The sequence below is a fragment of the Euprymna scolopes genome, chromosome 10 (genome assembly GCF_053919585.1).
Source record: "Euprymna scolopes isolate OS-2025 chromosome 10, ASM5391958v1, whole genome shotgun sequence".
NCBI classification, from domain to species: domain Eukaryota; kingdom Metazoa; phylum Mollusca; class Cephalopoda; order Sepiida; family Sepiolidae; genus Euprymna; species Euprymna scolopes.
This window is the reverse complement of record NC_136491.1, coordinates 119,014,528-119,041,084: the sequence shown is the minus strand read 5'-3', so window position 1 is coordinate 119,041,084 and position 26,557 is coordinate 119,014,528. Positions and strand designations below refer to the sequence as shown.

Here is a 26,557-nt window from a genome sequence, read left to right as displayed (position 1 = left end):
ATAGTGGCTTGCCAGCTGCTGCAGATAGTGCTTTGCTGAAATCTTATTACAGTAGAACCCCGGGATACGGTGGCCCTAGGATACATTTTTTTTTCAGGTTATTATGTGGAATACAAGGTTTTTCTGGACCCTGTTTACAGTATTTGCTCCGCCTTACCGTGTTATTTATAATTGTATTTGATTATATACATGTGTAATATATACTGTACTGTATTTTGTTACTAATTTTTAATGCTGTATTCTGGAGTTCTACTGGAGTTGGCTCGAATAACAATATGTGCAAAACGAAACAAACTGTGTTTGTTTCTGTCACACAAACTAAAGTACTCTGTTTAAGGATTAAACATTCAGTTTTCTTAAGAGATTCTAGTTAGAAATAAAATCAGTATGACACCAATTTCACCTTAAATAATTTAGGTGACTGAAATAAGAATTAAACCCAAGTTTATTATTACTGTTAAAGTAATATTCTTACTGCCAAGATATATGATGGACCCCATTTTAAACTCCCTACATAGCCATGCAAGTCAAATAATCTGAGCACCCTTGGGACAAACTTTGTGCAAATCTTCTGCATCTTCAGTTCCTCGAGAATAATTGTGTGTTTAGTTCCTACACAGCATAATCACGTTTGACACACCGGTTTCTGTCAGACCGCCGAAGTTAAGCAATGATGAACCTGGCCAGTACCAGATGGGTGACCATTTAGGACTTCCAGGTGCTGTCTGTGCTCTCCACTTATCTTGGCATTGCTTCCAGTCATCCTGGACTTCTCCTTGCCACTGGACTCAAGCAAAGCCGATTTAGGAAAGGTGTGGTTGGGGATTGCGCAACCCTTACCACATAATTACATGCGCAGGTGCCCCTACAGGGGTTATCTTTTGTCTTTCGAGATTGAACAGAGACATCGAGTTCCTACACTAACATCTAACTGTGCAGTTAATGTCTATATAGACACCCAACGATCCTTATCCATAAAATTCTTTGTTTGGCCAATCAACTCTGGTTTTCAGAGTTTCTTACTCCTCCCACACCTCTCATCATACCTCACAACTTCTTTGCCTTCCTTGAATCTCTTATGCTACTTAAAAACTGATGCTCAGTTCATACAAGACGGTCCAAAAACAGTCTGAAGCATTCTGTACATTTCTGTATCATTTTTCCAAGTTTAAAACAGAATTTTATTGCATATCGTTCTTCTAAAGTGTCCTCTCGTGCAGATTGCATCTTGAAATTCACCAGCTTTAGTAGAGGATATTCCAATTCTTGCTGAAGCTGTTCATTTGAACCTGAAATCATAAAAAATGGTCAATCATCTCATAAGGTGTATAGCAATAACATATCGAATTTTCAAGAGTCTATGACAATTTTAAATGCCTGTACAAAAAAAGTCTGCAAACTTATTGAAGGCACCTTGTACAAGGGAAATAAATGAAACATTGAGAAATATTAGGGTCATCACCCTAGCAAATGCTAACTTCATATAAACAGAGTTTTGTAAATGAAAACATGATTTAATAACAAAACATTTATATAACTATAAGTTTATAAAAAGATGAAAGTAATTTTTAATCAGAAATATTTCCCGTCAGATCACCGAAGTTAAGCAACGATGAGCCTGGCCAGTACCAGATGGGTGACCATTTGGAAAGGCTAGGCATTGTCTGGACTGCGCCGAGTCATAAGAAATTTCCAAGTTGGTATCTAGAGGCGCACTGGGAGATGCAGTATGCACCCCTAATCTTAGTTGACATGCGTCTAGGAGAAGGTAACTCTGATGACGTCGGCAGCAGGACGTTGGATGTCCATGGAGAAAAATAAACCTCTAGCAAATTAATGGTTCTATGGTATTAAAAGTTACGTTATTTGACTGCAGCTATGCAGATGATCTAAGGACAACGGATGGGTGCAAACAGGCAAGTCAGATACCACTGTGCTTGGGAAGTTAATGGCAACCCAACCCATTCCATGTATTCTACCAAGTTCAAAATCATGTGATGTCTTCAAAGGAATCGGACCAACAATGGACTGAGGCCTATCGAGAACACTAAGCATAATTTCATTTATGGCATGGAAAATGCCACGATGCAAGAAAAAGATTAATTTATGAAAGTTTACCAAAAACTCGTTATGGTAGAAAAGTGTTAAGTGAATCTTAATCTCAAACACGAGGGCGGATGTGAGTAAGTAGTAATTTGATTTTGTTCGCCTGACCTCTTGCTAACGCATACGAATGACGCGAGATGATGAAGCTTGTACGTGAGTTTTTAAGTGTTCTTTTTCATTTCGCCTCTCCCGGTCTTTGCACGGGTCCGTGTGCTGTGAGTACCGTTTTGAATACGGCCTTATTATTAGGCGGGACTTTATTTGTCTTAACACCGGTCTGTTTAAACCGGTGTTAAGTGGACATTGATGGCGTAATAATCATTTTAATGTCTACAAACAAACAAATAAAGGACGGCAAAATAAAAGGTAAAATTCATGTTGATTCATCGTCTTTTAAACTTTTCCATTGACATTTAATCATATTTAATAGATTCTTAATTCTCATCTCGTTCATGTTTTTTTTTGTCATTTCTATGAATTCCCATTTCTTTGTTTAATATTTTAAATTGCTTTATTTATATTTTTTATTTTGACTTAAAAATGGGCTTTATTTTTGTTTACTATTTAAAAAAAAAAAAAAAAATCAAACAAATGAAAGCATGGATTCGTTTATTTATTTTTTAGCTTCGGTCATCAGAATAATTTTTTCTGCACTTATGCAAAATACGAACTGTGCTGAAATAATAATGTTATTATTTCGAAAACCTAAGGAGGGGAAAGTGTTTTTCATAACTATTCTGTACTTTCATCTAACAACTTAATAACATATATCTTAAAAATTGAACTTAACTTGAAAATCCTCTCTAAAAAAAATGACACGGCCGTATTTACATAAGTACCATTTTTTTTCTTCTGATATAAAAGAAAGAAAAATATCGGGAAAATAATTAAACTCTTTGTTATTCAACAAGAATAATTATATTTGCGCTTAAGAAATAAAATAATCATTTTTCGAAATAAAATATTTCTATTTCAGTTATATTTTATTTTTTTAAAAAGATCGAGATAATCATTAGGCCTAAGATTGGCGACGTAAATTATTTTAAAGAAAATTTGGAAATTAGCCAAAAAAAAAAAACAAAAAAAACAATCTATTTTGGTTTACCTACATTTGCGTTATTGTTAAAATAAACTTTAATCAATTTAATTTGCTGTAAACAGTGGCCGAGTAAAATAATCCACGTACAGCCATTAGAGGAATTATTAAGAACTTGTGCATTTTAATCCCCCGGAAAATTGTTTTCATTTTAGGAGAGTTCCGTTCTCTTCATGTTAAGAATAACATTCTAAATTTGCCCGGGATGTTAAAATGCACAAATACCAATTTATTGTATTGTACTGTACGGATTATTTTACTCACAACCGCTATTTTACGGCAATTTGTTAGAAAACGGCCTTCGGGCCAAGATCACAGTGTAGTATCTGTTTTGATGCTGGCTGCACTTCTTCACCTTTTCTGTTCTCGGTTAGTGGAGAAAAATCCTTCATGATCGGAACAATTTTTATTTTTGTTCCTATCCAGAGTGCCTCTATTTGGGGAGTTGGATTTTCCTTACATTGAAAACCGACCTTGTGCCTAACTCTGCTCCCGTGAGGAGGAAAATAAATAGGAATATTACATTTTTGGTAAGCGTAAAGTTTCTAGGCCAGATAATTTTATCGGAAAGGCGATGTGCAGTAGGTCGAAAATTGCATATATATTTTTAAAGATTATGACATGCTGAATGCATTAGGCATTTTTTTTTTTTTTACAATAGATAGCCAATAAAACAAAAATAAAAAGTATAAAATAAAAAAAACAAACAAACGAATAAATGTTACCAACGGCAAAATAAGTTACTCTTCTACCTACATGGAGAAGTTTAAAAAAAAAAGCAAACTTATTTTAAAGCGTTTATTTATTTCATCAAGAAAAAAAAATGGCCGTTTTGATACAGCTATTTGGTCACTCGATAATCGCTCAAAAATTAATGAAAATACTAGCAGAAACACATTCAATAAATGTCACTAATCATGCAAAAATATAATGTTATGGAAGTATTTTTGTTTTAATTTTCGAGCGATTATCAAGGGTCCAAATAGTTTTAACAAAACTGACATTTTTTTTTTCTTTTTAACTCAGATTTAACACTACTTTTGTTTCAAAGTAAATAATCGCTTTAAAATAAGTTAAAACATATGCATTCAATAATAAAAAAAAAACTCATCTTGCCTTTTGTAACAAATACTTGTATATTCATTCATCCCTTTTTTGTTTTGTTTGCTACTGTAAAATATACCCATGTATCAGAGTTAAAAAAAAATCAATGGTAAACATGAAGTTTAGGTGATAATTTTATCGGAAAAGCAATATGCAGTAGTTCAATAATTGTATATTTTTTTAAAGATTGACATGCTGAAAGTATTAACGTTAAAATCAATTTAGTATTATGCATGAAATAGGACATCAAAAGAATAAGTTTAGGTGAACACAACATTAATCATCTAAGGTTTGCAGATGACACTGTGATAATAGCACAATCTGAAGAGACTCTCCAACACATGCTGGATACTGTGGTGGAAGCAAGTGAAAGTAAAGGACTTGCTTTAAACATCTCAAAAAATGGTAAGCATAACTGCAGCCAAGAATACCGAAGCTCCGAGATACACGCGACAAAGTTGTGGTTTACCAGTTTAAGAAGTTGATAAATTCAAATATCTGGGCTAATGGATGACATCTGATGGAAAGTGCTCTACTGAGATAAAAAGGCGCATAGCTGCAACCAGAATCGCCTTGAAGAGATTGTCATCAATCAGGATCCACAGAAACATTAAAACGCACACCAAATTCAGAATACAACGAGCGTATGTGTGGTCTGTTCTTTTATACGGTTGTGAGTGTTGGACAATCACCAACAGTATGAGCAAAAGACTGGAGGCAACTGAAATTCGGTTACTAAGGAGAATTTTGAAGATATCCTCTACAGAAAAGAAAACAAATCAAGAAGTACTAGAAATGTTAAACACAAAATGGTCTCTAATAAGAACAACATAAAAATAACAGATGAGGTTCATGGGCCATGCCTACAGAAAAAGTGGAATAGAACAGATTAGTTTGACGAGAAAGATGCAGGAGACGATGGTGAAAAACATACATGGAAAGTCTGAACACAATTAGGTTCATGGAAAAACTGTCATATCAGACCTTTGCTTCTGTTGACATTTTTATTTTAATTGAATCCAGCTGTGACAAAATCTAAGAAAACTGCATGTTCTTGCTAATGTATCTGTTGTTAGTTTTTGATGTACTTTGCGGATCGATCCTCCAAACTACCAACAAGGCTCAATAATATCCTGCTATAGCAGGTTTATGATTTTCTTTTCAATGGAATCTATTATTCTTTCTAAAATATTCTCATATTGTTCACAAGGACTTTGCTCTGAAGGACACGTCTGTCAACTACGTTAATGTCGTTGAATGTGACAAATAGAAAACTGGTGTATTTTCCAGAGTTGTTAATGACCTATTCAGTCTTTTCAATTTCTCTGAATTTGGAAAAGGCCGTACATATATCATCTTCAGTCATCTCTTTACGCACTCTCCCAGTGAACATCATTTTCACATTCCTTAGTTCACCTCGGTTTTCATAATAAGACATGGGGCACGAGGGAAGAACAGATGTACACAAATCTAAGAGGATGGCAGAATCCTTAAAAAATAACCTCCAGACCATAGGGGAATGGGACCATAAGTGGATGATAACATTTAATGCTAGTAAGACTAAACTGCTCTCCTTTAACAATTACAAGAAGCCTCTTCAACCACCGATATTCATAAACAAATTAACACTTTATGTGAGAATTTTTCCTTCAATCTCCTTGGCTTAACATTCACAGGAAATATGAACTGGAACAAATACATTGAGGACATTGTGAAGGCTGCTGTATGGAAGGTGGATTCCTTTTATAGTGCTATCGATGCATGGAGTATTGTTACCACATCTGGGCTGGTGCATCTACTATTAGTCTCTTCCTTTTGGATAGAGCTCCCAAAAAGTCTCCAATCTAATAGGTCCTGCTTTGTCAATCTCCAATCCCGGTTGCTCATCGCCGCAGTGTGCTTGTTTTACAAGTATTTTAATGAATGTGCTCTGATGAAATCATTGCACTTGTGTCTCCTCCAAATACATATCTCCGACAAACCCACTTAACAAAATCACGCCCCTTCACTGTTGAGGTTCCTAAATGTCAGAAAACTTTCTACTCTAATAGTTTCTTTCCTCGAACAGTTAGACTTTGCAATTCTCTTCCTGCTACCTGCTTTCCTGACTGTACTGATATGCAGAAGTGCAAATGTAATTTAAACCAACATCTTGACATCTTGTCCCTTACCCTAACCCTTACACCCAAGTGGCGATATACCTCGTTTAGAGTGAACATGAGTAAAAAAAAAAAAAAAAATGGTCTGTTGGGTTTCCACACATTGGTTGTTGATCATGTGAGGATGCTTCACCTGGATCTTATCAAGGATGACAGATTCTTTGAAGACGAGGAAACTGAAGCCTTGGAGATGCCAGTCACTGGTTACAGACAACCACACAGTTCGTTACTTTTTCCTACTGTTCAAAGTATTTATAAGGCAAGCTTTTGACTTAGGTTGCCGACGAACAATTTGCGGCATTTCTTAGCTTTGGGATTAACTTCATGCACCTTCACTGTCAGTTCAAAGGGAGCAATCTTCAATTAGCTATGATCATAGATGGTGTATTAATCTATATACATAAAAGGCAAAATGTGTGTGCACATTTTTTGTGTGTCCGGCAAAGGCTTTTGGAGGGTGTTTCTTCGTGGGGTTACTACTTTTTAGAACTTTTTATATACCGTGGAGATTGTAATATCTACGATTTGCGAACACACGTCACGTCTAGGTTTATTTACATTGACTTTTACAAAATTCTTGCTATTTCAGCTCCTCTTGTGTTCGTTCGGCTTTTTCGTATAAAAGCGAAACTAATCTGAAACTAAGGTATTGTTCCCAGCAATTGTGCCAGGAACATCCAGAAAGCAATGAGCTTTTGATCAATGCAGGGACAACCCCTTATATCAGACAATTGCTATTCAATTTGGACAATCCCCTTTTTATGGAGAGCTGCCCCCCCCCCCAACATTTTGGGAAACAAAACCAGCCGAAATTGGTTAAAAACAGTAAAACTTAACTGCGGAATTTCTATTTGACCTCATTAAATCCGCGCACCTTTCAATTCAATTTAGTTTTTAATGCTTGAATAAATTCAAATAGTTTTCTCTTACTCTCCCTTGCTGGTCAAGCGAGTAACGTGTCAGTTTTTTTTTCACACTTTATTTTCCACTTTCGCCTCAAGGTTTCGGGTTCAATTCTACCTACCGACCCAAACTTTTTTTTAATTATATTTGTTTTACCCATACACACAACTACAAACGCCCGGGCAACGCTGGGCACCATTGCTGGTTTGTTTATAAAAGCTTTGTTAATGTCTGCTATTGTTAAATATTTGATTTCCAGGTAGCGCTGGATGACCCAATGGATCAAGGAAACAAAAAGATTGGCTGCGATATGTTATAAGTCAAATGTTTAACAAATATGAAATATTTCAATGAAGAAGGATGTTACAAAATAAAATATAACAGTTAAAATTTAGATTAGAAAAAATAAACAAAGGGTTAGAATGTTAGTTACAAAAATGATAACACTGACCTAGATGTAATGTAAGGCTGACATAGGATTATTGACAATTACAGTAAACAAAGTAAGAACAGTATGAAAAAACAGAGGAGGTTTATGGACCATGTCTACAGAAAAAGTAGAATGGACAGATTAGTTTGATGGGAAAGATCAAGGGTAGAAGAAGCAGAGGATGGTCCACATAGGAGTATATACACTATGAAACAATTGGTTTACAGTTTTAAGATAAAATAGTGAAAAGAGGTTCATCAGCATCAGTTGTCGAGAACAAAGAAACAATTTATCATATACAGTCTCATTCAGTTGGAGCAAATGGGGTTCAGTCAGCAGACTGAGTGGCCCAGTGAGCAGAAAGGGATTCTGCTTCCGTGATCGATGGAAGCGTCTGGTGGGCCAACTAGTAGAAGAATGTGAGAACTCTAGGGAAGCGTGCAAACTAGTGTTGGGACGATAAACTTTTGCTGGTATCGAAATCGGAAAAATGTGTGCCTATTTTCCAATGCCAAAAACGATTCCTTTATCTCTTTTTTATTTGATTTTATTTGAAACAAAATCTTCTACTGCTGATAGAAATTATAAAATAATAAATATTTATTAATTTTAAGCTACCAGTTAAGCTAAAAGCTATAAATCACCGACAAGTGTGTTTTTTATGTTTCGAGAAGATATATGCACATTTAACATGTGTTTTTACTGTAATCCTGACATAATAACAACTTTATATTTAAATATTTAGAGATTTATAAAGAATTGGAATCGGTAATTGTATCGGAATCGGGAATTTAGTACGGAATTAGGAAAAATATTGGAATTGTTCCATCACTAGTGCAAACTCACAGAGATCAAGAAAATCATGGAATAAACATCTGTAAACTATAAGTGTTTATCTAAGTATTGCTTTCAGTCATCCTGGACTTCTCCTTGCCACTCGACTCAAACCGTGCTGATTCAGGAGAGGTGTGGTTGGAGATCACGCAACACTTGCTCCACAATTACATGTGCATCTACCCTTACAGGGGGTATCCATTGTCTCTTAAAACTGAATGAAGGTATCATCTAAAAAAAAAAAAAAAAAAAAAAATCCAGATGCACAACACAAAAGCTATGCGTATTCATAGATGTTAAAGCCATTGAAACTTTATTGAATTGTTTTATTTTTCAGATACAACTATAATCATGCAGAGAAATTGGTTCCAGTAAGGTCTCCAAAGGTAAGCAACATTGAGGCTGGTAAGTAGTCAGATGGGTGACTATTTAGAAATACCACATCCAGTCTTAGTAACCTTGCAATGCAACGGATAGCAATCAATCTGCAACTATAAAAAACAGCCCTGGGGAATTTATTGTGATCTGTGCCAAATAGATACTGACTGGTGATGACAGACTGATTTCATAGCTTCAGATTCATTTTTGAAGCATTGTTTTCATTTATAAAACTTTGTGAACTGTTAGAATCGAGCAGAGCAGGTAATTATTGTTTGAATATATACGAGGGGCCTTAAATAAGTTTCTAGACTTTTTTCATATGGGTACTTTTATTGATAGTACACACATGAAACTTTAGTCTCCTTCGAAGTAATCTCTTTCTACAACTTCTGGAAGGCTCAATAGAAGTCCGCTTGTGTGAGCATGTCAATGACTCTCGTCACAGCCTCTTTCATTTTATCAGTTGTCTCATAATGACAGCCTCTAAGGTTATCCTTAAACTTAAGGAATAATGAAAAGTTACAGGGAGCAAGGTCTGAAATATAGGGAGGATGAGGAACTGTCTTGATGCCCATATTGGTCAAATAATCTGTGACAAGGATGAAGAACCCTTGGGACAAACTTTGCACAAATCTTCCACATCTTCATTTCCTCATGAATAATTGTGTGTACAGTTCCCACACTGACATCAAACTGTGCACTTATTGTCTCTATAGACAAACGACGGTCCTTATCCATGAAATTCTTTATTTGGTCTATTAACTCAAGTGTTCTGACTTCCTTACTCCTCCCACACCTCTCATCATCCCTCACAGACTCCCTGCCTTCATTGAATCTCTTATGCCACTCAAAAACTGATGCTCGATTCATGCAAGATGGTCCAGGAGCATTCCGAAGCATTCCATATGCTTCTGTGACATTTTCTAAGTTTAAAACAGAATTTTATTGCATAGTTATTCTAAAGTGTCCTCACGTCCAGATTGCATTTTTGGAATTTATCAGCTGTGACAATTGTGCTTTAGTAGGGTGTATTTCAATTCCTGCTGTAGCTGTTCATTTGAACCTGAAATCATAAAAATTGTTCAGTCATCTCATAAGATGTATAGCAATAACATACTGAATTTTCAAGAGTCTACAACAATTTTGAATGCCTGTACAAAAAAGTCTTTAAACTTATTGAAGGCACCTTGCACATCATGGGTTGCCTGCAAACTGCTTCCAGTAATAAAAAAAACTGTCATGGTAATCTTCTATATATATATAAAAGTGAAAATGTATGTATGTATGTGTGTATGTTTGTGTGCATGCTAAAAACTTTCGACAGACACAACAAAAATTTACAAACTCGGTATCATATTGAAGCCCCATTCTTCACTCGAAAAATATGGAAAAATTGGCCAAAAACGTTCATTTTTTCACTCCGAAATCAACAATTTTCAACATGGAGGGGGGGGGGTCAAGAAAAACGGTCTTCTCATGACAACGATCGGTTCTACACATGCATCAGATAACGTCATGACCTGATTTACTTTAAATAGTTGAAAAACTGACTAAATTTCATGTACGTCACGTTAGGTCAGTTGATTAGCGCGTTGGTTCATTATCTAAACGTTTTGGGTTCGAATCGTGGTGTGAGATGCCTTTTTTTTTTTTTTTTGATTTTTTAAATTTAAATATTGAACCAGTGTTATTTAAGCCATTTTTCACGTAACGATCGTTTTTCTGTTTTGTTTTTTTTTACTTTGCTTATCCACCCCCGACCACACACCCCAAAACATCTGGGTACCCACCGATTTTTTAAATTTTAATATCGAAACAGACTTATTTAAGCCATTTTTCATGTGTTTGTTTGCTGTTTTCATCGTTCGTTTGCTTTACGTTAGTTATTTTTTTCGATGTTTTGATTACCCCAACTTAAGTTTTAACGTTGTTTTCTTTTTTTACTTCGCTTATAACAAACAAACCTGGTCATTGACCTAATTTGCTGAATAGCTTTCGTCGTTGTCGTAACGCTTGACGCCTTCTGGGCGCGCACCTGTCAATTTGGTTCTTACTTAAATAAATTCAAACATCTTCCAGTAACTCATTCTGGCTGGCCGATTTTATTTTCAAACTTCGCCTCAGCGAGTTTGATCCTACCCCCCCCCCCCTTTCTTTTTTATTTAACACCACACACACCTACAAACACCCGGGCAACGCCGGGTACCCCTGCTAGTCTATTTTATAAAAGGCATAAAATTTAATCCAAAGCCTGTAGATATTAAGCAAGATTCACTGAATTTTAATCTCTTTTTACAACCCCTTACATTTTGCATATTTTCTAGAATCAAATTCATGTAATAAATTTTTATCAAAATATGAATAAGTATTCTAGACATAAGGTTTTATATTATTATATCTTGACTTTTAATCTTTGTAATGGTAACAAAAGTACTGCAAAACTGTTCTGTTCAAAGATTAATTTTACCCGTCCTGGGACGGGTATTCTTTAATATATGTCTGCTTGTATATAAAAAGGCACTTAGTTTGTGTGCGGGTTTGTTTCCTATGAATTCTGAAACAGCTGGGTTGATTTTTTTTCAGAATTTCACACAAACGAACTTAATGTGTCTAGGAGTGTTCTTAGATAGGCATTGTGTTGGAATGCCTCTGATAAAGATTGATAATTGAAAAAATCCGATTAAACTAAAGCAGTAACAGTCCAATTTTGACCAAAGCAAACATCCTTCTACAGCCTAAACTTGCAAGTGCATTTCAAAAGTTTTATCACCACTTAAACAAAAGAACCCAACGTATAAAACCAAAAGCAGGTTCTTTGATACGACATGGGTGTATTCCAAATGAATGTTTCTGTTTAGAGCACAATTGAACCATGATATTTGACTTTTCACATTTTAAACTTTAATTCAGGCCATTATATAAGAATAATTTTATAAAATCAACAGTAGGTTCTCTACAGTGCAATGTAGACTACAATGTATTGTGAAGTAAATCACTGTGTGGAGGCATGTGAAGCTTCCTCCTGGTGGACTGCGATGGGTCACCGACTAGAGTAGGCAATCAATTTGATTAAAAAATGGTCGATTTCACCGATTTTGATGCCAATAAAAATATTGGAAGTGTGGAACATTCGTCAATCATCATTAAATCTTGGGCAACATCATACCAATTTTCCAAGTTTGACCCCTTAGCAGCTCTTTTTTTCCAGATGAAAACCAATTAAAATGTTTTTCCACATGCCTGAATACCCTATATACCAAATTTCAAGTCTGTAGATCAAAAATTGGTTTACCATATAATTTGAGAAGTGTCCTCACACACACTCTCACTTTGATAGATAGGCTGCCAGGCATTGCTAGGTCGTAAAATATGCATAAGTATTTTATTTTAATTCATACAGAAACTGAGGCATGGACATGCAAACGGTTCACTCCTTGTAAATAAAAAAAAATACTCAAGCTGTGATCGAAACCCTAACCTAAAGACAGTGAGTCAAGTACGATAATCATTAAATAAAGAGTTTTCAAACCTTGTGAAACAGTTGACAAACAGATAAACATCCGATGACCCCCCCCCTCCCCACCAAGTACCAATTTTTTTAATTTCGACTCCTTAGCGGCCCTTTTTTCCAGATATAAACTGATTAAAAACTTTTCCACATAACTGAATACCCTATATACCAAATTTCAGGTCTGTAGATAAAAAATTCCTTGAGTATATAGTTTGAGAAGTGTTCTCACACACACACTCACTTTTATATATATATCTGTATTTCCCCCAAACCTTTGGCCTTGATGGAGGGGAGACTAAAACTTGTGGCTATAGTTTCAAAAGATCAGAAATAACAGCAAGGGGAGACTTGATTACAAATATTTCTCATATGTTATATCTCCCCTCTTTTGGAAATAAGGTATGATTATGAATATCTCCAGTATCAAATAATTCTTATGCACTGCGAAATTTACTTTATGTATAAAATCAAAGAGGGGAGATATAACGTATGAGAAATATTTAGAATAAGTCTCTTCTTGTTATTATTTCAGATCATTTGAAAACATAGCAGAAAGTTTTAGTCTCCCCTTTATCAAGGTCAGAGGATTTGGGGAAATATCAGATATTTTGTAATTCATATTCAAAAGGAAAAAACAAATGACTATGATGGAAGCATTTTATGGCTGTAAAAAGTGTCAAAAATAGGTTCTAGATGATGGATGATCCTCTTAATGTGTGACCTTAAAGGCAAATGTCACATAGCCCACTATACGGTTCAGGTTGTTACCTTTCCAACAAGTCTTCATTTGTTAAATTCTGATCAAAATAGTTGCTGAGATTTAGAACTTATAAAATTGCCAAAAAGGTAGTGTGCGTGCGTGTATATATACATATATATATATATATATATATATATATATATATATATATATATATATATATATACTGGTAGCCAAATTGAATATTGTAATGTTCATATCTTTAGTTCTATGGAATGAAACTACATGAAAATTTGCAAGCTTTTTGGAGATTATAATACTATTCTCTGATTAAAATTTTATGACAATTTATAAAAAAAAGAACCTATATTTCCAAGCCAATAAAATATATCCAAATTTGCCTACATTTGTATAGATAGTGTCCTGCAGACTAGCTTCAGTTTTGCTGCTTCGGTTGTCTCCCTCATGGCCTTGCCAGGCCACTAATATATATACTGTGTCAATTGTTTTATTGCAGATTAGTAAAATATCAATATTTCAATAAATATACGTCACAACAAAATGAAAATTGTACCATCAAAGGGCTGCTTTAAGTTTAGTTATTTCCAAAAAATTTATTCAAATTCATGCGATATTCACAAAGTTATAACATTTTATTCTTTATCAAAGAATTTCCACTGTCAATCACAAATGATTATCCAAAAAGGCCGTGTATGCATTGCTGGTAAGCTTTGCACTCTGTGGCACTTGGAATGGTCCAACCAACATATCCCCAACATATTCCCGGTCAAAACATGATGCCTCCACCTCCTTGTTGGCGATGAACTCTGTAACGGTTCAGAGTTCCATTCAGGTTTCAAACTTTGGTCCATTTATCTGGACCGTCAAGAGTAGCATGGGCCTCATCCCTCAATAGAACCTGTTGGAAATCCATTTTCATGTAATTCTGTGCCAACGCCATTCGTTTTTCCTTATGTTGTTTGTTCAATGGAGGCATTGGAAGAGGTTTGATGTTCCTTGCAATCTCATTCAACACATTGTATCGGGCATGCCTGGATCTTGGAGCAATTCCAGCTTTTGCAAAAATGAAAGCACTGGTGCTGTTTGTGTTTCGGTTAACTTCCCCACGAATTTTCCGAATATCACGATCTAAAAGTTTTCTCCTGATGCCCTTATTTTTCTGGATTTGGTGTTTGGGTTGTTCAAGAATGTAGCCAAGGTTTTTGGATCCCATTCCAGCTCTGTGGCTAAATTTTTGATGAGTGGTTTGAGCAATATTCTTATAGAAATCTCAAAGATCCGAGGGGTATGAATAATATCGGGCACAAGTGTATATATCTGTATTTCCCCCAAACCCTTGGCCTTGATGGAGGGGAGACTAAAACTTGCTGCCATGGTTTCAAAAGATCAGAAATAACAGCAAGGGGAGACTTGATTACAAATATTTCTCATATGTTATATCTCCCCTCTTTTGGAAATAAGGTATGATTATGAATATCTCCAGTATCAAATAATCCTTATGCACTGCGAAATTTACTTTATGTATAAAATCAAAGAGGGGAGATATAACGTATGAGAAATATTTAGAATAAGTCTCTTCTTGTTATTATTTCAGATCATTTGAAAACATAGCAGAAAGTTTTAGTCTCCCCTTTATCAAGGTCAGAGGATTTGGGGAAATATCAGATATTTTGTAATTCATATTCAAAAGGAAAAAACAAATGACTATGATGGAAGCATTTTATGGCTGTAAAAAGTGTCAAAAATAGGTTCTAGATGATGGATGATCCTCTTAATGTGTGACCTTAAAGGCAAATGTCACATAGCCCACTATACGGTTCAGGTTGTTACCTTTCCAACAAGTCTTCATTTGTTAAATTCTGATCAAAATAGTTGCTGAGATTTAGAACTTATAAAATTGCCAAAAAGGTAGTGTGCATGCGTGTATATATATATATATATATATATATATATATATATATATATATATATATATATATATACTGGTAGCCAAATTGAATATTGTAATGTTCATATCTTTAGTTCTATGGAATGAAACTACATGAAAATTTGCAAGCTTTTTGGAGATTATAATACTATTCTCTGATTAAAATTTTATGACAATTTATAAAAAAAAGAACCGATATTTCCAAGCCAATAAAATATATCCAAATTTGCCTACATTTGTATAGATAGTGTCCTGCAGACTAGCTTCAGTTTTGCTGCTTCGGTTGTCTCCCTCATGGCCTTGCCAGGCCACTAATATATATACTGTGTCAATTGTTTTATTGCAGATTAGTAAAATATCAATATTTCAATAAATATACGTCACAACAAAATGAAAATTGTACCATCAAAGGGCTGCTTTAAGTTTAGTTATTTCCAAAAAATTTATTCAAATTCATGCGATATTCACAAAGTTATAACATTTTATTCTTTATCAAAGAATTTCCACTGTCCATCACAAATGATTATCCAAAAAGGCCGTGTATGCGTTGCTGGTAAGCTTTACACTCTGTGGCACTTGGAATGGTCCAACCAACATATCCCCAATGATTCCCGGCCAAAACATGATGCCTCCACCTCCTTGTTGGCGATGAACTCTGTAACGGTTCAGAGTTCCATTCAGGTTTCAAACTTTGGTCCATTTATCTGGATCGTCAAGAGTAGCATGGGCCTCATCCCTCAATAGAACCTGTTGGAAATCCATTTTCATGTAATTCTGTGCCAACGCCATTCGTTTTTCCTTATGTTGTTTGTTCAATGGAGGCATTGGAAGAGGTTTGATGTTCCTTGCAATCTCATTTAACACATTGTATCGGGCATGCCTGGATCTTGGAGTGATTCCAGCTTTTGCAAAAAACGAAAGCACTGGTGCTGTTTGTGTTTCGGTTAACTTCCTTACAAATTTTCTGAATATCACGATCTAAAAGGTTTCTCCTGATGCCTTTATTTTTCTGGATTTGGTGTTTGGGTTGTTCAAGAATGTAGCCAAGGTTTTTGGATCCCATTCCAGCTCTGTGGCTAAATTTTTGATGGACAATCCTTCTGTGAGTCCAGCAACTATTGATAACTTTTATCCGCCAGATTTTTTGGCATTGTAAGAGATCTGCAATAAAGCAATGGACAGTATAATTTCCTTGATAATAAATAAAATGCCGTAACTTCGTGAATATAGCATGAATTTGAATAAAATTTTGGGAAATAACTAAACTTAAAGCAAACCTTTGATGGTACAATTTTAATGTGACGTATAATTAAGGAAATATTGATATTTTACTAATCTGCAATAAAGCGATTGACACAGTTTAGATATAGACTGTTGTTGTTGATGGGTCTAGTAAGGTGTAAAGTTTTCATTTTATTTTCGTTGTTTTTCCTGATTAACGATGACCATTTTGACCATACAGAGTGTTGTAGCACGTTTAAAGCTTAAGAAAGTTCAGCTTTTTTTATTCCATTTGGCACTTTTATTTGAGTTTAGTATATACTTTTTTTGTAAGTGTTAAAACTTCAGCTTGTACTTACTAAACGAAGGAAAAGCAGGCTTCTTGACAAACACCAAAACATAATGAAACAAACTAGGAACAATTAACGATGCTTCTAATGATGTGCATACCCAGTTTCTGACTATAACTCTTGCTTCCCTTATTTTGTTTGTTTAGTCCTCACATGCCATGAACAATGTTTCTGACAACGGGGGGAGGGGGATTGCTGTTTCCTGAGTCAAAATCTATTCCATCTAACATTTATAGTTGGCAAGTTTTTTGACTTTGAAGTACTATTGTATTTTATTTTTTTAGCTCCTTACATCAAGTGGCTTCATGCCTTGTCTAAAGTAATTTCCATTAATAAAAAAAAAAATTGTCTATCCAGGACAACTTCAAATAAATACACCGTATAGAAGGACCATGAATTCCACTAATTTTTTTTTCCTTTTCTATTTTTCCCAGCACGTTCCTGAAAAATGACCACGCCAGGGATGATAGAGGGCGGCTTCAATATGCCCATCAGCATTGATCAGTTAACCAGGGTGGTCAATTCCCTGGTGGAAGTGACCTCAGGAAATACGCTGACCCCTTCGCTGTCTGGTAACACACTAATGTCATCACCCACAGTTCTCCCAATCGTCACTCCCACCGTGAGTGATAGTTCCAACCCCGGCAATAATTGTTTCACTCAAGTGATCCCGACTCAACCAACATCTGGATGTAAGTGTCTTTTTTTATTATATTTCTTTTTTTTTGTTGTTGTTTATGATTGATCAGATCACAAATTAAATTTACAAAGAAATTCTTAATGTTTGTTGGTTTATTCTGTTTGATTTAATACCGAGTGATCCACTCCATCCTCGAAAATGCTCTATAAAATGCCACTTTAATAAAATTCACCAGTCTTTATTCAATACAACCATATTTGGACAATTAAGCAGTCTATGCCTGACTTGTCCACCAAGTTTTAGTCATAAATGTCCAACAGTCTTTGTTTAATCTGTCTGAAAATACTGGCTTCCTGATATAAAAATGGACCAAACATTGACGTTATTGTTTTTTTTATCTTTCCAAAACTCAATAATGTTTTGCAAAGTCAAAAACAACAATTTTCCTTGACAAAACAACCAAACATCCTGAATAAATATTTGAAAATATGAACAATTTGAAGCATAAAAACTTTTTGCAAAATTACTGGATTCAGCATTAATTAACCTGAAAACAGTTGATATGCTGTAAAGACAAAACAACCAAACTTTGCTTTATTGTTGTTCAGTGATAAACACACACATTAAATATTGAAAGGCGGGCAACACCAAAACAAGCAAAAATATGCCAGACAACCCGAGAGAGCAGATGAATAACAAAAAGACAATCTAATTGTTAACCTCTGTTGGCCTCTGACATAAAGTTGTCCCAGATTTTGACTGATGATGCAAAAAGCAAACGTAAACGCTAAACAAAGGGAGGAAACAATAAACAATAACAGAAGTATGTGAACTTAATAAAAACAAATCCTGATTAAAAAACACTCAGTCACGACCATAGAGAAAGACACATCAACTGCATTCTGCCTGCCACCCCATCTCTCTCTCTTGCTCCATGTCAGATGTCGTCAAATAAAACAAGTGATTATTTTATGACCAAAGAATTTGTCATTTATTTAATAAACACAGCATTACTTATTGGATGTAATTGGTGTCATTAAGAATACAGTTGAAGGGAAAAATCAAGGCGTATTGAAAAATATACACCCATATGTAATGCACCTGGATATGACATGCAAAATTGTCAATAAATCAGACACATTCCTCTCTTTGATAATGTCCTGATTTTGGCAATCATGAATCTTTTCAGTCAAGGAATAGTTCAGGAATTGTTTTGGTAGACATTATCTTTGAGATAACCTTACAGATCAAAATCTGGGACTTAAGGTTTGATAAGTGTGAAACCGAGACTACTAAAAGAGAAGGCCTGTTAACTGAAAAATTATGTCACACAATGTAGGCAAGATCTGTCAAACAGTGAGACTGCCGATAATGAATGAGAACTTTTTGAAAAAGAGCATTAGAACATTTAAAAATAAACCACAATTTCATTAATACTGAAACTAAACTTTATTCAGTGTAAAATATAAAAATTATCTATGTAAAATTATATAAGATAAAGCAGGATGCAATCAAATTCTGATAAAACTGAATTATGAATTTAGGTAACAAAGAAACAAATTAAGCACAAATGCTAAATAATTTAACAAATGAAAACGAATGCTAAATAATTTGACAAATGAAAACGAATGCTAAATAATTTGAAAAATGAAAACGAATGCTAAATAATTTGAAAAATGAAAACGAATGATAAATAATTTGAAAAATGAAAACGAATGATAAATAATTTGAAAAATGAAAACGAATGATAAATAATTTGAAAAATGAAAACGAATGCTAAATAATTTGAAAAATGAAAACGAATGCTAAATAATTTGAAAAATGAAAACGAATGATAAATAATTTGAAAAAGGAAAACAATTGTTTTCCATCTGTTGTTTTCAATATGAGACCTGTATTTTCTGCTTTTAAAAAAGGACAGTTTGTCTTGCAAAAAACTTAGCAATATTATATACAAATTCCAATGCCAGTGTGATGCTGTCTACGTGGGGCGAATCAGCATTCACTTTGAAACAAGAATCGGGCAACATGTACCTTCAGGTTTTCATTATACAAATAAAAAATAAAAATAAAACTCCTCAACCCTGCCCTGAATAATCTAGATTCTGCAATTGGCCAGCATTTACTGGATAATCCAGAATGTGGTTTGGCATATAAAAACAATCTTTTTTCAATTTTGTTCCGAGGCTGATTGAGTAAGTAATCATTTGAAAACTCTCGAGTGTCTCCATTGCACGACTCAGGCCCTCTCTCTGACGACAGAAGAGGTTCATTAATACATTAGATCTTTTGGGTGACTTATAAGTAGATACTATTATTGTATATGTTTTTATATATATATATATATATATCTTTACCGTTCCCCATGTGGGGGTACCAAATTGGTTAAAGGGAAAATTATTCCCAACTCACATTTAGGTAAAAATGCATTTTCATAAATAATTGAATTCATTCAAAATGTATTGCAAAAACAAAAACAAATAACATCTAAATAAATCCCAATATATCCAAACAGTCGGCGAGATGGACCAGGCTCATTACTGTGGGGTCCCAATTTTGAATCTCACTAGATTCAGCCACTCTGATGAGTCGTAGACGACGAATCATGTGTCAGTGGATAATTATATTTTAAAAACTATATATATATATATATATATAGTGTATAAGTTTCCTGCTCCTTCCCTCTCATGTATATCTTCTACGTGAGATATACGAATGTTCCTCTTTTTTTTTTTCTGTATATTTATATGAAGGATATATTTTTCCTTACTTATACTCTCTTTTGCGAGTTTTCTTTTTCTCCTTCAATATCTGTTATATATATATATATATATATATATATATAATTTCCCATTTTTTTTCTCCTTTACTTCCTTGCACATATTTATTTTATGGTAATTGTAAATATGTCCTCCTCATTTTCATCTTATTTTTAACTTCTCCTCCTTCCTTTCTTTTTTAAAATCAAAATGTCATTGGAGAAAAACATCTCGTGTTAAAAGGAACTCTTTTTTTTTGTCATTTATAAATTTTGTACCCCTAACAAACTCTTCTTATATATATATATATATATATATATATATATATTATGTATGTATGTTATATTGTTTTTGCATGTGGATGAATAATGTGTATACGCGTGTTCAGTTTTAGGTGGCAATAATATGTCGTCTGTTCATATCCCTGTGTCCCTCACTGCCCAGACGGTGTCGATGGTTCCTCTCATGCTATCTCTTAATCTTGCCAACCGATCTCTCACATCTGCTCCAGACAGAAATAGCATCGACAGAACATGTCTTCCAACAGGTAAGAACTTTCTATACTTTTATGCTAACTACCTGTTTGTGGAACAAAATACCGTGGGGCTGCTTCCCAGCTGACTACACCATAGTGATTTTCAAGTCCAATGTTAACAAAGTTGTGTTGAGCCATCCTCTTGGATAATCAAATTCTCCCAAGTTTCAACCATCATCTTCAATCCCCAAGATGTTATCCTATTATTTAACCGAGAAATTCATTAACCCTTATCCTTAAATGGCCTTTCGGCCTTGATAAGTGACGTATTAGTTGAAAAAAAAAGAAGCATATTTTCCCTCATTTCATTAAAAGTTACGTTTCTGAATTTTTGAAATGAGGATTGCTAATTCGTATAATTTGGATTATTCGGACTACTGTTCTCATCTTGTGTTATTTTCATGTTTCGGCCAATGTTTCCTATGATTTTATTCATGTCTATCTTGTTGAACTCAGGAATCTGCACAGAATTCCAAACGGAACACTTTATTTAATCCCCAGACCAATGGCATAACAGATAAAGTACTTGGTAAAATTCTCTCATAAGTGAGACTCTTCTGGAAGTTGAAGGTTCAATTCTAAGTGTGGATGATATGCGGAATCGCAAATTACTCAGGACTTTTACCCAATCATTGCTGACAGAACCAGAGCATGTTACCCCCATCGATTAAATAAAGGGTTCCGTTCGAAATTAGATGTAGATTTAAGAGTTTGATAAGATACGTCTGAAGAAGATCAGAGGTTACATCGGCTGAAAAGTTATAAAAATAACACTCAAGATGAGAAGAGTCGTCTGAAGAATCCAAATAATACGATTCATCTGAAGTGTTCTAAACATTTATAGGCTCAAGTGTATATACATTGTGTTTGTTAAAGCGATGACATCATTTTCGGATTATGTTCTATATGTGTAGACAATTATTTTCAGAGTTAATGGCTATTGAAATAAATACTGACCAACATTCTTTATTGTAAAATCTAATACAAGCCTAACATACAATTTGTGCGATGGATGTACCATTATTTCTAGATATGGAGTGAATAAACATTATCCTTATGATAGGATAACAGGTAAAATAAGTTTGCCACATACACCAACAAAACTATGAAAAAAATGACGCCAAATAAATATAAAAGCCTTGGGGCTCAGAAGAAAGATCTGAGCATCAAAATTGAGCTTATTTGATATCTAGGTATCATCCTGTAAATGTTGAGCCATCTTATTTAAGGTCACAGAATACAACAGAGGAAAATAAATATGATCAGCATAACCCGAAGACTAAACTAATAATGGAGTACAACAATCCCTAGATAAATAGGCTCCGTTACACATAGAGAACATAATCCAAAAATTATACATAGATTGTATATTATAAAGCCCATATATATATATATATATATATATATATATATATATATATATATGTATGTACTATTATATAAAAGTCACTTTGTGTGTATGCGCTCATAGGACTTTCTTCAACATTCAACTTTTCAACGATGCTGATACGTGTAGATCTTCAATTTAAAACGTATGAATCTTTTTTCTGCATGTTTTAAATATGTTAAATTCTAAATGTATTAGTTGTATTATTTCTCTCATCTTTGTTGATATTTTAACAACGTTCTGGTCAATGTAACCTCTGACCTTCAGCTGGCGCTAACAGATTAGGCTGTCTGGAGATATGAGCTTCCTGACCTAAAATATACCAAACATTAATGTTATTTTTTTTTTTTCACCCTTTCCCTTTTGCAAAACTCAAACATGTTCTGCAAAGCCAAAAGCAGACACAATTTTCTTCTACAAAACAACCAAACCAAACATCATGAATAAATATTTGGAGATATAAAGAACTTGAGACATAAACACTTATGAAAATGATCAAATTCGGAATTCAATGTACCAAAAAGGGTTGATATGCCATAAAACAATTGAACCCTTCTATCTCTACACCATCTACGCTCTGATGCCAATCTGGCTGGTTGTTTTTGTTTGGTTGTTTTTGTTTTACGGCATATCAACCCTTTTCAGGTTATTTAATGCCAAATCCAGTTATTTTGAAGAAAATGTTTTTAATAGAATATATCTTTTTTTCAAGTTGGTTTCTATTTAACTCATAGTTGGGACTCCAACAGGTACTACCACTCTGGGTCAGAGTGGACCTGGGTGCAATGGCAATTAAGGGGTGGCTCCACACTCCCCAAAGCCCGCAAGCTGGGGCCTCACCATTGGATATAGTTTAAGATCATATCCAGAACTGCCAATCTGGCATTGGTTGAAAAGACTGGCTCTTGTCTTGGGGAGGCTTCATGTTTTGACAAGCTTCTGGGCTTGACTTTTACTCTTGACCTGAAATGAAACACGTATATCAAATCCATCACCAATGTCACTGGAAAAATGGTAGGATCCTTCTAACATTCCAGTAGATATCTCACTCCTGATGCAATTCTCTACCTATATAAAAGCCAGGTACAGTCAACGATGGAGTACTGTTGCCACATCTGGGCAGGAGCTGCTAGAAGCAGCTTATCCTACCCTGACAGAGTTCAAAATAGACTTTGTAGCTTTGTGGGGGATACTCTTTTCTCTTCCCTGCAACCTCTTTCCCATAGAAGAGATGTTGCGATCCTGTCTCTGTTTTATTGTTATTTTCATAGCAAGTGCTCAACTGGGCTTCAATCTATCGTTCCCCCTTGCCAAACTTTCACGAAAAACACTCGTCTAGCCAAAACAACTATCAATAATTTCCCACACTCTTTATCTGTGCCTAAACCTAAATGTAGATTTCATGAACAAAGCTTCTTTCTTAGAACTGTACGCCTGTGGAACTCTCTTCCGATTGCCTGCTTTCCAGCTGACTACAACTGATTGTCTTCAAGTCCAATGTAAACAAGTTCTTGATGAACCATCCCCCTAAGTAATCCAATTTAAAAAATTTTCCACTACTTATGTTTACTACGCTATAATCACATTGACTAATGTATACCCATTAACTCTTATCCTCGAGTAGCCTCTGGGCCTTGATCCTGTGTAAAAAAAAAAAAGATATAAAAAACTTTAGTCTAGAAACTTTTTCCAAAATGACTGAACCTAAAAAAGGTTGATATGCCATAAAATGAAACAACTAAACTAAATACTGTAAATAAATATTTGAAGAACTTGAAGCTTAAAAATTTATGAAAATGAACACATTCAGTATTAAATAAACCAAAAAGGGTTGATATACTATAACACAAAATAAAACCAAACCGACATTCAGGTGCAACTTTTTGTACTTGGGAATGCTTACGTTGAACTCTGGAACCTATACAAAATTTAGAACTGGACTCTTTATTTAATCCGAAATAGATTGTTCTTGTTCTGTCAGCCATGACTAGATAGAAGTTTAAAGCAAATTTTATTTATTCTTAGTATGACCTGTAATGAGGAACTGGAGTTGAAACAGATACATTGAGGGCATTGCCAAGGCTGCTGCAAAGAAGGTGGGGTCTCTCTACCGTGTTAGAAAGTTATTTATGCCTGAGAGTATCCTAACCTCTACAAGGCCACATATTCGCCCATGCATAGAGTATTGTTGCCACATTTGGGCTGGTGCATCTACTACTAGTCTCTCACTTTTAGACAGGTTTCAAATGAAAGTCATCAACCTAATAGGTCCCACATTGTCAGCTAGGTTTCAGCCTCTGTCCCATTGACGAAATGTTTCACTCCTCTGCCTGTTTTACAAATATTTTAATGGTAGGTGCTCCGACAAATTACAAGCCCTTGTACCCCCTTGACATAAATACCCCCAACAAACCTGGCAAGCAGCAAAATCCCACCCCTACACAGTAGAGATCCCCAGATACCAGAAAGCCTTTTACTCTCATAGTTTCTTCCCTAGAACTGCTGGACTTTGGAATTCGTTTCCGGGTTCCTGCTTCCCTGACTGTACTGACATGCAGAAGTTCAAGTGAAATGTAAACATATCTTGTTGTTCAACTCCCTACATAGTATCCCTGCAAATAATGTCTCAGATAGTAGTCTCCTACATCACAATGGCACTGTACCTTGTTTGGGGTGAAAATACAATAAAATAAAAAATGAAGATTTAACCTTCAACCTTCAGAAGACTGTCAGTTAGATTTAGTTGTTAATTGATGCACATTATTTATTGCATGACAGGTCTAAGATGAGAACAATAGTTTGAATAATTCAAATTGATACAAATTATCTCAAAAATTCTGAAACACAAATTTCTTTGTTTTGTGTTAAATTCTTTTCTTTTCCTTGTATTTGTCTCCTTATTCAGGCGTAGTTAACGACAAGATCAATTCTATCGTTTATTCCTGTGCAAATTCATCCATCAATCAACAAGTTTCAGGTGAGTTATGCTCAAGATGATGATCAGATGTGATTTTATAACATGGAGGATTTTATAACATGGAGGATTTTATAACATGGAGGAGAGCGTTACAGCTGGTCTGCATTCACATGCTAGTACTTAATAAAATTGATGTTGGAAAAGTGATAAATATATATCTCTACTACTATAGAAAAAGAACTTTGTATATGTGAGTTCATTTCTTATGTACTTTGAAATGGCTGGGCCGATTTTTATGAAATTTCACACAAATATACTTTATGTATTTGGCAGTGTTCTTAGATAGATTTTGTATTGGAATATCTTTGATAAGTATCTTTAATCGAAAAAAATCCAATGAAAGAAGGAACAGGCAATGTTGACCAAAGTTAACACCTTATACAGTTTAACATCACTAGTGCATTTAAGATGTTTTATTATTGCACAAGCAAAAAGGCCCGACAAATAAAATGAACAGTTGATCCTTTGATAGATAAGGGCACGTTCGAAATGAATGTTTCTTTTTAAAGCACAATTGAACCATGATACTTAACTTTTGCATTTTAAACTTTAATTCAAGCCGTTATATATAAAAATAATTTTATAAAATAGTAGGTTCTCTACAGTGCAATGTATTTTGGACTAAGTTACTGCGAGGAGGCATGTGAGGCTTTCTCCCGGTACATCGCAATGGGTTCCCAACTAGAGCAGGCAATCGATTTGATTGACAAATGTGAGATTTCACCGATTTCGATGACAATAAAAATATAAGAGGTTAGGCTGTGTAAGGTGTTAACTTTGGTCAAAATCGCCTGTTCCTTCTTTCATCAGATTGTTTTGATTACCAATACTTATTGAAGACATTCCGATACAAAACCTATCCAAGAAAACTGCCAGGCACATAAAGTACCTTTAAGTGAAATTTCATAAAAATTGGCTCAGCTGTTTACAAATTCATAGAGAACAAAATCACACGCACAGAAAGTTCTTTTTATGTAATTGTAGAAATAGAAATAAAAGGTGAATCTGCATAGTTTATTTCACCATTATGCATCCAAAGTTATTTTAGTTTGTGTGTGTGTGTGTGTGTGTGTGTGTGTATATATCTGTAACATCTCTGCACTGTATTACCTTTTATAAATTACCTTTATATAAAATATTCATTATTATAACAATTATCTATACTCCTATAAATTTGGTGTTTTTTGTGTATTGATATTCATATTAAAAACCCTTTTTTATTTTATTTATTTAAAAAGAAAATACAACTTTGTTATATATGGGTCATGGAATTGCAGTCATCTGCAAAAAATCTAGTTAATTTGGATATTCTTTTAAACATTCATTTTAATTAATTCCCTATTAGATTTTTTGGTTTTCTTATGTGATGATCATCTTTAGTTAACTATTACATGTAATTATATTCATGCAGGTATTCTACATGATTTATATTTGTGTAATATTTGCATAAAAAAGGTTATAGTAAACACAAACCTCTTTCGATATATATTTATGTATGCCTATATATATATATTTG

General features: G+C 34.4%; 1 protein-coding gene across 3 annotated transcripts in view; it reads left to right on the top strand.

Moving 5' to 3' along the window:
* Positions 1-2,358: 2,358 nt before the first annotated feature.
* Positions 2,359-26,557, top strand: part of LOC145286241 (uncharacterized) — a 61,759-nt gene continuing 37,560 nt past the window's right edge. Inside the window, exons 1-5 of one of the 3 annotated variants that reach the window (XM_080135061.1) lie at positions 2,359-2,472; positions 8,970-9,018; positions 17,178-17,435; positions 20,531-20,689; positions 24,970-25,041. In XM_080135061.1, the coding sequence (XP_079991187.1) occupies positions 17,192-17,435; positions 20,531-20,689; positions 24,970-25,041 (475 nt within the window). In that variant the 5' untranslated portion in view covers positions 2,359-2,472; positions 8,970-9,018; positions 17,178-17,191. Of the gene's footprint in view, positions 2,473-8,969; positions 9,038-17,177; positions 17,436-20,530; positions 20,690-24,969; positions 25,042-26,557 lie in introns of all 3 variants that reach the window. The other 2 variants (XM_080135062.1, XM_080135063.1) reach the window with 2 other exon arrangements.